This window comes from Chrysochloris asiatica, unplaced genomic scaffold, assembly GCF_000296735.1.
Source record: "Chrysochloris asiatica unplaced genomic scaffold, ChrAsi1.0 scaffold00004, whole genome shotgun sequence".
NCBI lineage: Eukaryota > Metazoa > Chordata > Mammalia > Afrosoricida > Chrysochloridae > Chrysochloris > Chrysochloris asiatica.
In genome coordinates, this window is record NW_006408522.1 from 21,999,850 (window position 1) to 22,012,280 (window position 12,431).

The following is a 12,431-nucleotide window of genomic DNA, read 5'->3' on the forward strand; positions in this document are numbered from 1 at the left end:
GGGTAGGGTCCCACTCTCTGCTCTTTTCCCTTGATGGTCCCAGGGACCTCCGCTCCTAGACTGAAAAGTTAATCACTGCCCTCCTTGCTACAAAACATCTACCTTTACATTTCCAACCCTCACTAGTTTTTTTTTGTTTTTTTTTTTGTATCCATATCCCCCCACCCCTTTATTTTTTAAGTTTTTATTGTGAATTATGTGATAATTTACATGGGAGAACATTGGCTTTGCATTCATTCTGTTGTATATCGTTTCACTGCCATGATTATAATCCCTTTCATGAATCATCAAACAACCAAACGGTACACCCCGCAAGCCTGCCCCCCTGTCGTCAGCACACAGCCCCTCTCCCTCTCTGGGTCTAGAGTCCCCAGCCGCTCCATCTCTCCACGTCATCGTTTCTGCCTCCATTTCTGGTGTCACTGCTTCTCTGGGTAGGGTCCCGCACTCTGTTCTTCTTCCTTGCTGGTCCCAGGGACCTCAATTCCTGGACTGCAAAGTCAACCACTCCCCTCCTTTTGCTACAAAATGTCTACCTTTACATTCCCAACCCTCACAAGCAGTCCTGATAGCAATTATTCACTGTTGTATCACAAGAGTCCTTTCCCCATTTCCTTTCATCAGCCCCACTCAGACAGATTGGATACTACTCAGTGGAGAATCTACCTTCCTCCATGCCCTTTGGATATAGGCTCCCTCTTGAAAGCTTGTAAGCCAGTCACTTCTTGCCTTTGTAGCCCCGCCTTTTTGGGTAGCCAATGTCCAAGTTACCAATCCCTGTCTACTCTGTGCCCCAAGGGGGTGGGAATGAGCCTCGTTGTAAAGATTTGTTCCCTCTTTCGAGCTATTGTATCCATAGGTGTAGGTCAAGTTCATCAAATTGTATCAGATTACTCTTTTTCCCCCTCTTTTTTCATTTAGTCGAGTTCTGATCATCCAGCCATTGAAACGTGGTTAAGTAGGTCTTATCTGCAAGTGTAGGTGTTCTTGTGCATATTCCCTCACTTCTTATCAGCTGGATGCTTCACTCTCCACTCTAGTCCTCTGTGACTATGTCAGTGGCTCTGGGCCCAGGAGTCCCCAGGTCTTGCCACACTGCTGGCCAACCAAGTCTCCACCCAGGTTCACAGGAGTCTGTTGACTTAGCTCAAAGCTTCATTGCTGTTTTTCCCTCACTTCCCAACGTCAGACTTCATGCCTGCTCATGTATTACCCATGAGTCTTAGTCTTGGAAGGGGGTTTGTCCTGAGGGGACCCGACCACTTGCCTTGATGTCTCCTTGTTCTTGTGATTATTTTTTAATTTTTCCTGTCAGTCTTTCTTTTAAGAAGTATCTTCTGTTCTTCTAGCCAATGTAGCCACTCCAGGCTGGTCTACTTGTCCTTTTCAAGTGGAAATTTCCCACCTCTGAAGAATCTGGATAGGGTTCAGGATTCCATCTTTGGTCTTATGGAGTGCAGAGGCTCCACAGGAAGCCTCCTTCACTGGGCAAGTTGTAGCCCTATTTTAGGTATTCCAATCAGTTATAGGCAGTAGGTGGATTTACAGCCTTTCGATGGTGATATTTCTGGTTATTCCTTTCTCTCCTCCTCAAGTGTTTATTTTACAATGGTATGCAAGGGAAGCCAAGATTCAAAAGAGAGCCAAGCATCTTAACATTATTCCCCCCTTTTATCCATTCAAACCATGCCTCAATCCCTGTATCCTAGAACTCTGTTGTTCCAGGGTTATGCATACATCATTATTTACCTCTGTCCCACTGAGCCCATGCAAACCTGCATAACTGTTCTCCCATCCGCCTTGTTCTTCCATTCCCCTCCCCCTTCTTGTGTTTTGCGCCCGCCCCCCCACCAGCATCCAAACTATCCTGTGTGCATTCCCTACCCTGTGCTCCACCTTCCCCTCCCTCCCCTCACCCCAATTCCCACATCCGAATAACCAGCAAGGAATCCCCCCTCCCTTTTAGTATGTTTTGTTTTGTTGTTTTTCTTAGTCTTTTACAATAGTGGTCCTATGCAGTATTTCATTTTTTATGACTGACTAATTTCACTCAACATAATGTCCTCAAGGTTTGTCCATGTTATGTGGTAGCTTACAGCTTCCTTGTTGTTCTTCAAGGTAGCATAATATTCTATTGTGTGTAGGTACCACAATTTGTTTATCCATTCTTCAATTGATGAGCTCTTAGACTGTCTTCATCTTTTTGTTATTGTAAATAGTGCTGCTATGAACATTGGTGTGCATATATCTACTCTTGTTATGGCTTGTATGGCAAACCTTTATAGGAGCAGAAAACCTTATCTTTTATCAGAGGAGTGGCTGGTAGGTTTGAACTGCTGAACTTGTGGTTAGCAGTCCCATGTTTATCCTACAGTGCCACCAGGGGTCCTACTATCATTTATTAAAAGTTAGTGTTCAGAGCCTTGTCCTGCTTGTCTGACTTAGAACTTTAAGTTGATACGGCGACTTTCTGTTAAGTTTTCATTATTTCTGTTCATTCTTTTTATTTTCTTAGAGCAACAGTTTGCCTAGTTGCTTCCTTTACTAATTGTGAGTTGAAATATAGTAGGTTATCATGTGCTGTCCTCACCTCAAATGAGATTCTTAGTAGAAGCTAAGTAAAGATTAGCTTTATTTGTATGTTTTAGAGCAGTTTTAGGTTTGTGGAAAATTATACAGGAAGTACAGAGGATTCCTATGTACACTTTTCATCTCCTGCACACAGATTGTCCGGTACAGTTATGTGCTACATGATGTCCATTTGGGCCACATCTGTCCTCATGTACACCATCGGTCCCCTAACATTATAATAATGTTCAGAAATCCTGATCAGAGAATGGGACATAGTGAATGCAGTAGCTTCCTGCACACAACGCAATAGCTTCCTGCACACAACACATGTATCTCCTTTCTCTTGTGTATAAAACAGTCTCACTGCCGGGCATGTAATGGTGCAGTGTATATGCAAGGGTGCGTCACAAAGTTTGTAGAAAAATTCCATTATCTATGTCCACAAAAGTCTTTTGAAGCCCCATTGTTGATCTAGGATGGATGGTGGTGAAGCCCCATTGTTGATCTAGGATGGATGGTGGTGAAGCCCCATTGTTGATCTAGGATGGATGGTGGTGAAGCCCCATTATTGATCTAGGGTGGATGGTGGTGGCAATAATAATAACCAGGCCTTCTGGTTATTGTTAAAAATCACCCCCTGGTGACTTTTCACCTGTTTTGGACACTGAGGATTCCATCTTAAACATATGACTATGTATATTTCAGGGGGCTTCAGAAATCTCAAAGATAATGGAATGAAAAAATAGCAGAATTTTCCATAAACGTTTGAAGCCCCCTTGTACAAATGAAACAAAAATTTTGTGAAATATTTTCTAAATTATGAAATATTTTATCTTTCCTTTTCTCTTTTATTCGGTTCCATTAAAATGGTGATTGTGATTGACAATGTTGCTTTCTTTAATGGTTTATGACCTACAATTAAAAAATACTGCCATAGGAATTCTATTTTTTTGTAGAAATGTGAACCAAAATCCATACATAGAAAGACTCCTAGTTTCATTTAAAAAACACTGAGCCAAATGAAGAGTGTCATCTATTGAGTAACTTACTTCCTGTAGGGAAAAGACATATGACTACACTGTAGTGTGAGAAATGCTATAATAAAGGTGAAAGTATTTTGCTCTTGGGATTACAGATGAAGGAGCAATAGACGTTGTATGGGAACCAGGGACATTTAATTAAAGAGCTAGTGATTCAGTGGGGGTGGGTAGGAGAGAAAGCACTTAGGAGGGTTCATTGCTTCTTTTCTGGCTTAATTCTTGTTATTGATGAATAACCACCACCATGGCCATGCACTTTCTCATGAGTCATGTAATTAACCTTGATGATGACAGTATTAACCTGAAATAAACTAAGGAAATAAAACTCAGAAGGTCAGGTAATCCACTCAGGGTTACATACCTAGTACACAGCAACACATTTTCCTGTCTCCAGAGGTCATGGGAAGACCTTGAAGTCTCTCTCATTGAAAAAGGTAGAAAGCAAGCAATTTCAGTGTTTGCTCAAAATCCCAGCCTATCTCCTTATCTTTGTTTTTTTATGAAATTTGTGAAAATGAAGAAGACATGCTAACGTATGTGTGACTTATGATTACTTATGTAAACACTATTAGATTTATTTGAACTGCCCAGTTAATTTAAAAATGATAATTAAAAAGAGTGTAGAAAGTTGAAATATATATTGGAATGTATCCATTGCCATTTTCAATTGGTGAATATTTAAAGGGGGCATTTAATGTCTATGATACTATATCATATGTACAGTGGATTAGTAAATTATTGTTCGTTAATCTTTTGTGTTTTTTATTTACAGAAACTTATCGGAGAGGTGTTTAATATTGTGAGCCAACAGTCTACTGCTCGACCTGGCTGCATTATTGAACTTGATGCAATAACCAACCAAGTAAGAACATGCTTGTGATAAATTAAAATACTATCTCAGAGTGCTATAGATATAAAATTCTCAGACTAATTCTCTTATTTGATACTAAATACATCCAGCTTCTATTGATCCTTCTAGAGAAAATCTGCTAATGACTTAGGAATTATTCTCCGTGTTTCCTTTATCTTTAAGACTTGTTTCTTGTTTGAAATATGACTTTATCAGGGAAGCTATGACCCTGGTCCTGAATTACTGAGGGAAGGGACAGTACAGCTGTATAGATGCCCCAGCTGTGGTTTCTGTTTTGACATTGTTATATTGTTTTATATTATTACTCATCTCAGTTCAGAGGGTGACATTAGCTTTCAAGTGTTTGTCTTGTTCTGCACATTAGGTGATTTTATGAAAGTAGGTGAAAGTGAAATTCGGGCCAACATCTGCAGTTCCTTACTAATCACAGGTGTTTTGAGTAGTCAGTACCCTTTCTAGCTACTGCCTAAAAAAGGAAGTGAACCCTTCTTCCTTTAGGTAGCTTGTAAAACTCATTCTACCTCTCAGCATATTTGTTTTTCAGGATCGTGTTATGGGCGGTGGGGGAGAAATATACATTGATTTAAATACTAAGAAAGCATTAGTTTGGGTGAGTAAGTTACCAATATTTTCTACCAAGGAAATGAAGACAATGCCAATCTTATTTAAAAATTAGTATAAAGTTGTATAATTTTCTTATGGTGCTTTATGCATTCTATTTTTTTCTGTTGAAAAAAAAAATGTGATAGTTTCCACATGGAAACTGTTCAATATGGAGAAATTACCATATTAGCTCTTGGCAACAGAATTGGGCCTGGGAATTTTTACAGTTCCATCAGATTTTAATGTCACATGTTGTTAAGTGCCACGGAGTCTGTTCAGACTCACAGCTATGCTGTTTAGGGTTTCCAAGGAGCAGCTGGTGGGTTTGAACCTCTGACCTTGCAGTTAGCAGTCCAGTGCTAATCGTATAGTGCCACAGGTACTCACTAATGCCTCTTAGGAAATCTTTTATTTTCTTTTGCTTCAAATTCAATCTATAATTTTTATTTTTGACTCCAAATGGATATGGAAGAAGGATGGGTTTGCTTTTTCTCTTAGAGGTAACCTTAATTTTTAATGGACTCGATTTTAAATTCATGCCCCTACTCTAGTTTGTTCTTTATGTTTTACCATGAAATATTTACATTGTCCACTTTCACTAAGCATTGTTTGTTTTACTTGCTCAAGAATTTCCTTCTCTGTTTGTGGCTATCTTGTTAACACAGAGCTGGAAAACTGCATGGACTGCTAATGATTAGGCTTACAAATGACAACTTCTAAAACTCATTTCACTTTGTTCTTTAGGTGTTGTATGGTTTTTATAACCACTAACACATCACCCTTCCCTTCTCTTTCACTTACTCTTTTTCGGTTGGGAAGGTGATTTTATATACTATGAATGTGAAGAGGTTTCTTATGTTTCTATCTAGAGGCATGAAAATCTGTAACTTACAAAAATTCTGTGGTTCAACCTACTGCTATAACCTTTTAGAAAATGTTTCTTACTATGTAAGAAGGAACCGACTCCATGGCACACAGCAACAACAATGTAAACAGGCTGATTTTTCTTTATTCTCTAACATGTTACACACACACACACACATTCACCAGTCAATGCTGGGATGATCATAGCTGTTTCTCTTTCTTGAAATCTATGGGGCTGCCATCTAATTGTCTCTGCACATTTCCACAATAAGTATTTGTTTGAATCTTGCTCTTTTTTGAATTTCTGTTCAAGTAGTCATTTGTGATTCTCTTTGCTTTTCATTATGTGGTGCAAAAATATGATCATGTAACATAGGAGCTGACAATGATGGTTATTCTATCTCCTAGAAATAATAGCTGCTTACTTACAAATATATTTCTCCAGAGATGTGCTATCCCATTGGCTGTTACAGGATTCTTTATAGTTTCTACTTGATAGGCCCATTGGGATACTTTGAGGGTCTTTCTTTCTTTTCTGGTTCTTATTTAGAATTGTAAAAATGAAGAGTCCTGTACTGTTGTGTCTTAGATATTTAACTATTTTGGCATAGCCCTCCCCAGCCAGCTGTGAGACCTGATGCTTCTTGGACTCAAAGTGGTATCCATTGTTTATATTTTTGCAGCTTTTTGTTGTTGTTGTTGCTTTTACTGGATCACCTCTGTTTTATTATTGACTGTTAACATCTGTGAAAGTAATTGTTCTCTGCCCAGGATTATTTTAATGATTTTTTCCCCCTTCTGTTTCTTTTCCTTTTCTAATTAGTCAACTGATAAAGAATAGATCTTGCTAGAGAAAAGATTTCTTTTCTTGGGGAGGTGGCTGGTAGGAGATAGGGAATTTCAAAAGTAAAAACTCTTTCATTTTTTTCCTATTTTAGTGTGGCTCAAATACACAGTTGCTTCATGTGTTTCAAGAAGACTTCATTATAGGATATAAACCCCATAAGGAAGATGTAGAAAAAAAGGAAACAGAAATCTTTTTTCAGCCATCACAAGGTACTTTTAAAACTAATCTGTTTGTTTATCTTAATCCTAAAAATAAAAACCTCTGAACTTTCAGAGTATGGATCTTTGTATCATAAGTCATCACTTTCATAATTTTTTACTTATATACTAATTGTGTCAGAATTGCTTGTTTGTAGATGAAGAAGGCATTTGAGTGCGAATTACATTTTGAAAGAAAGACAGTTTTACTGGTAATATATACCTTTGCCAAGAAAAAGTATTTATGAAATCTAGTTCATTAAAAAAAGTAATTAGATTATGTTGAATAGCAGTAAGTTCTCTGTGGTATCTAAAGGGAGCCAAGGAATTTTATTATAGGTTTAGCCAACCAAACCCACTGCCATCAACTGATTCCAACTCATACCAACCCTAAATAGGGTTTCTGAGATTGTAAACCTTCATGGGACAGACATGCTCATCTCTTGTTTGAATCACCAACTTTGTGGTTCGCATCAGAGGAGCAGCAGCAGCCAAACCTAGAGGCGGATCACAAGACAGCACAGAGCAAGTGGAGCTGAGTGCCTTTGGGCAGGAGGCTGGCTTGTGGCATGGGGGCCTCCAGGCATTTAATTGGGGCAACTAGAGCAGAGGACCTTTAGTCTGAGGCTTATAGTAGAGTGGGTGATGTGCCCTTTGGCATTTATCAGCAACACTAAAGAGCTTTGTAACATTGCTGGAACAGGGCAGAGGCCAAGGGGCTCAAGGCTGAGAGGCCAAGGTCTAGAGAGAGGTTTGCCTTCAGGCATGGTTACGGGAAGCTGTCCTGACTAGAAGAACTGCGCCCTGAGCATTTCTGATGCTGAACTGTATGTAACCTGCTAACTTCCCTACTAAACCCTGTAACTGTGAGTGTGGTGTCTGAGTTTGTGTGACCACTGAGATGGATCATTGAACTGAGCTGAGTTGAGAGTGCTGTAGGAGCCATGGATTCTTTTACAGTTTAAGGGGGAACTTTTGCTAGATACAGACACACCTATAAAATATATTCCTTTAATATTACCTTATCAGGGTGCTGGAGTTCTGGTGTGGTGCTATAGGATTGGCACTGGACTGCTAACCAGAAGGCTGGCCGTTCAAATCTACCAGCTGTTGCTTGGAAATCGTATGCAGGGTCACTATGAGTTTCAACTAACTCGACACTTTACAACAATAACAATCAAGGTGCAACAATAATAATTTTTAGAAGGATTAGCACGAGGCTTGTCTTTATGAGGTGGAGGTTAAAGGCATCCCAAATGTCCGACTGTCCTCAAGTGTTAATACTACTCCATAACCCTGATATCAACCAGTACTTCTCCCTCAGTGTCACCTGGATGTCCCAGAGTTCCGCAGTTCACTGCAATGTCTCACAGAACTCATGGGCTGTCAGGGAAGTGGCTCACACAGTTGTGATGGCTGGCAAGCCCCAAGTCCCCAGTTCAGACTTCATTCTGGAGGATTCTCCTAACTCATGCCTCATCGGGTTCACAAGGCTGCCAGCTTAAGTCCCAAGAACTGGAGGTTTCATGGAGAGGAGCTTGATCAGCCAAGCAAAGGAACACATCACCACATGGCTCATTTTATACCCAGCAGGATGGCAAAACTGACCAAGCCTTCTTTAGATTTCTAAGACTGTACAATCACTGTTAACAGTCACTCATGAATCAACCATAAAACCCTATTACTAGCTCCCCCACCTTCTCTTATCAAGACCCATTAGGAAAAAGTCATTTGGTGGGAGTTACAAAGACATGGCTAAAAGAGACTTTCAGTAGTTCACAGCACTGCAGCAACCCAGCACCTAACCCACAGCACCACACCACCAGGGCTCTTTATAGGTTTGAAGACATCCCAGTAAATTTCTACAGAGCACTGATGACTATAGGAGTCCTGGTGTGGCACTGTGGGTTAATGCACTGGACTGCAAAGACAGTTTGAACCTCAGCGTCGGCAGTTCAAGCTCACCAACTGCTCCTCGGAAACTATACAGAGTTGCTAAGAGTCGTAACTGACTCAATGGCACTTAACAACAATAAACAACAGCTGATGAATATAGGGTATAAACGGTTCTACTGTGTGGTACACCAGAAACCTAATGTGCCTAGGTTTAGTAATTCTTTTTTCCCTTTTGTGGAAGAAAGTAGTTTCTTCAGAAGACCTTTCCAAAACAAGCCATACGGTATTTAACTGTTTTTCCTAGCCTTTAAAAACATTTTTATTGTGTAAACTTGAAGGTTTACAAAGCAGATCATCAGTTTTACATTCAGCAAATCATATACTCTGCTTCATTACAACGATTGCAGTTCCTCTCCATGGACCATCAGTTAACAACATTTACCTCTATTTTCTGTAATTCTTGCATTCCTCTCTGTCTTCTGCTAACTTTGTGTTTCCTCTGCCAACCTCCCCCTTGTTGTGTACTGCCTGCTTCGTCACCCCTGTTAACATGATACCCTCTAGCCTGTGAATCCCCCCTCCTTCCCAGTAACCATCATAGAGTATTTCATTTAGCAAGAAAGTCTTTCCTTAACTTTTTACAACAGGTCTCATTCTTGCTCTCTTTGTAAAGAACTTGATATGTATATTTCTTCTCTTCCCTGCCCCTATCTTGTTTTGTACTTTCTGTTTTAATTAATTTTTTATTTAAAAAAAAAGTGTCAACTAAGACAAAAGTAGAGTGACCAGTTAAATGAGCTTCACATGCTCAGACCTAGATAGGTTGACTTAAGGTATTGCCATGCTTGTTTTTATTGACCCTATTTTTTTTTCTTTGCCTTTTTCTCTTGAATTATTTTATAGCAAATGCAGCCATCACATTGTTTCACTGTGTGCTTCCATATGCATGTCTCAGAAATGACATTTTCTTACATGTGTACCTTTATCATATTGATAAATAACAAAAAAGTCCTCAGAATTAAAATGATTAGCTCATATTTACTCAGTTGTCTCAAAAATGTCAGGGCATGTGTGTGTGTGTGTTTGTCATTAGTTAGAATCTGTATACAAACAAGGCCTATACATTATGTTTAATTTCCTATTCAAACCAGTTGCTGTCAGGTCAGTTCTGACTCAGGGCAACCTCACGTGTGCAGAGTAGAAATGCAGTCCAGAGGGGTTTCAAGGTTGTGACCTTTCAGAAGCAGTTCACCAGGCCTGTCTTTCAACGTACCTCTGGGTGGGCTTGAACGACCAATATTTCAGTTAATAGTTGAATGTGTAACCATTTGTACCATTCAAGAACCCTCCTTGCCAACTAAGAATCTAAAGAGTGGTCTCAGCGTAATGAGTTCATACTGCAGATGCCTCTAGCAGTTACTGATGAATTTGTTTTTCTGAGTATCATTGTCAATCTTTTTTTTTTTTTAAGCCTATTTATTGAAGAGTACTATACATACAGAGAATTGCTCATATAACTTTTGGATTTCAATGTAGTTAGTCAAACAGTTGCAATTACTACTCTGTTTTAGCTCACATTGTCTTAGGTTAGGTTAGTGAGGACCCATTCAAATTAGTCCTGAGTCCTTTTGACACAACTTCACTTTCCTTTGAAAGCTTTCTTCTTTTTAGGCACAAGATAGCTCAGTATTATATTGTACATTTCCTTAGCAAGAACGGAACCATCCCTTCAAGCTGTTCTTTTAAATGAAGAGTGGTATTTAGAGACCGCAATTAAAGCTCTTGAAATGTTCATTGCTAACGATTTCATTGCTGATGGTAAAGTGGGTTTAAGCTTTGGGCTGCTAACCACAAGATTGGTGGTTCAAGACCACCAGCTGCTTCACGGGAGAAAGATGAGACTGTCTGCTCCCATAAAAATTTAGTCACAGAAGCCCTATGGAGCAGTTCCCTTCTGCCCTAGGGAGCCCTCGCTTCTGTCCTGTGGAGCAATTCCCTTCTGCCCTGTAAGGTTGCTGTGAGCTGGAATCGACATGATGGCAGTGGTTTGGCTTTTTAATTTTCATGAGTTGCCATTATGGGTTTTCATTTTTAAGGAGTTTTTGTCAGAACTGTGGTAGATTTTGTTCTCATATCTGAATCATGTAATTGTCAACAGAAAAATAATTATGATCACAAGTAATGTCTTTTCTTTAAAAAAAGCATGAAATTTCTAAAAATTTCTTTCTGAGATGTGGATAGGACTTTTGTGATACAATAGTGAATAATTGTGATCAGGACTGACTGTGAGGGTTGGAAATGTAAAGGTAGATGTTTTGTAGCAAAAGGAGGGGAGTGATTAACTTTGCAGTCTAAGATGATGACGATGACGTGAAGAGATGGAACAGCCAGGGACTCTAGAGCCAGAGAGGGAGAGGGGCTGTGAGCTGACAACCGGGCTGAGGAGGGGTGGGGGGGAACAGACTTGCAGGGTATACCTTTTGTTTGTTTGATGATGCATGGAGGGGATTGTAATCATGGCAATGAAACGATATATATACGATAGGATGAATGTAAAGCTAATGTTCTCTCATGTAAACTATCACAATAAAACAAAATCCAAAAAATTTCCTTCTGTATCACTACAGCCCCTTCACTTGCAACTTCTGTTTTGTTTTTAAATGCTGTTTTCATACAGGAAAAGTAGGAAGGTTACTGTTTATTTCATTCCTTTTTGTAGCCAGTTTTCCAAATAATCATTTAATATCCTAGTTACTTGCAAGTGTATCTAATAAATGCATACCACACTCTTTCATTGTTTCTTTTTTCTCTGTACCATCTTTTCCTTTCTTTCTGTGTGCTCTCTCTCATTTGGTATAGTTGTAATTTTGTAACATATAGTCAGTGTATTATTTGATAAATTATCTTATCTTTGATCAGTACATGTTTTTATCATGCCCTTTTGACATAACTCCACTAGTCTTTGGTAGCTAGCTGATTTTTTGACACAACAATTATATGATAGTGTTCCTAAAAGTCTCTTGCTCCTTTTTTCCTCCCAGCTTCTAGGCATATTGAAAGGTCTTTTTATCTTCTAGAAAGCATCTTCAACCCTATTAAATTAGCCATATTAACGTAAGTACCCTTTTTCTTTGAATAATAGGATATCGCCCACCACCATTTTCAGAAAAATTCTTTCTAGTCGTCATTGAAAAGGATAGCAATAATTATTCTATTCTCCATATGTGGCACCTTCACCTTCAATCTGTACAAGCATGTTTAGGTAAGTAACAATTTCATTTTACACAAGAAATGATATGATATGGTTTCATTGAATTTGTTTTAGATTGATTAATTCTTATAAGATGAGATTCCAATCAAATACATATATATCATACTTTTAATATGGGGTAAAGGAGCTCTGATAGCATAGTGGTTATGAATCAGGCTGCTAACCTAACTATTGACCTTATGGTTCAAACTGACCTTGTGGTCCAGTGCATTATCCTGCAGCACCACGTCAGGACCCCTGGTTGATACCAAAAACAAGTAAATTGCTTTAA

At 39.1% G+C, this 12,431-nt stretch overlaps 1 protein-coding gene across 3 annotated transcripts in view; it reads left to right on the forward strand.

Annotated features, from left to right (window-relative positions):
- DMXL2 (Dmx-like 2) overlaps nt 1-12,431 on the forward strand; it is a 192,917-nt gene that overhangs the window by 114,711 nt on the left and 65,775 nt on the right. For all 3 annotated transcript variants that reach the window (XM_006831646.1, XM_006831647.1, XM_006831645.1), the window contains exons 14-16: nt 4,384-4,473; nt 6,888-7,005; nt 12,032-12,151. In XM_006831646.1, the coding sequence (XP_006831709.1) occupies nt 4,384-4,473; nt 6,888-7,005; nt 12,032-12,151 (328 nt within the window). The remainder of the gene's footprint in view (nt 1-4,383; nt 4,474-6,887; nt 7,006-12,031; nt 12,152-12,431) is intronic.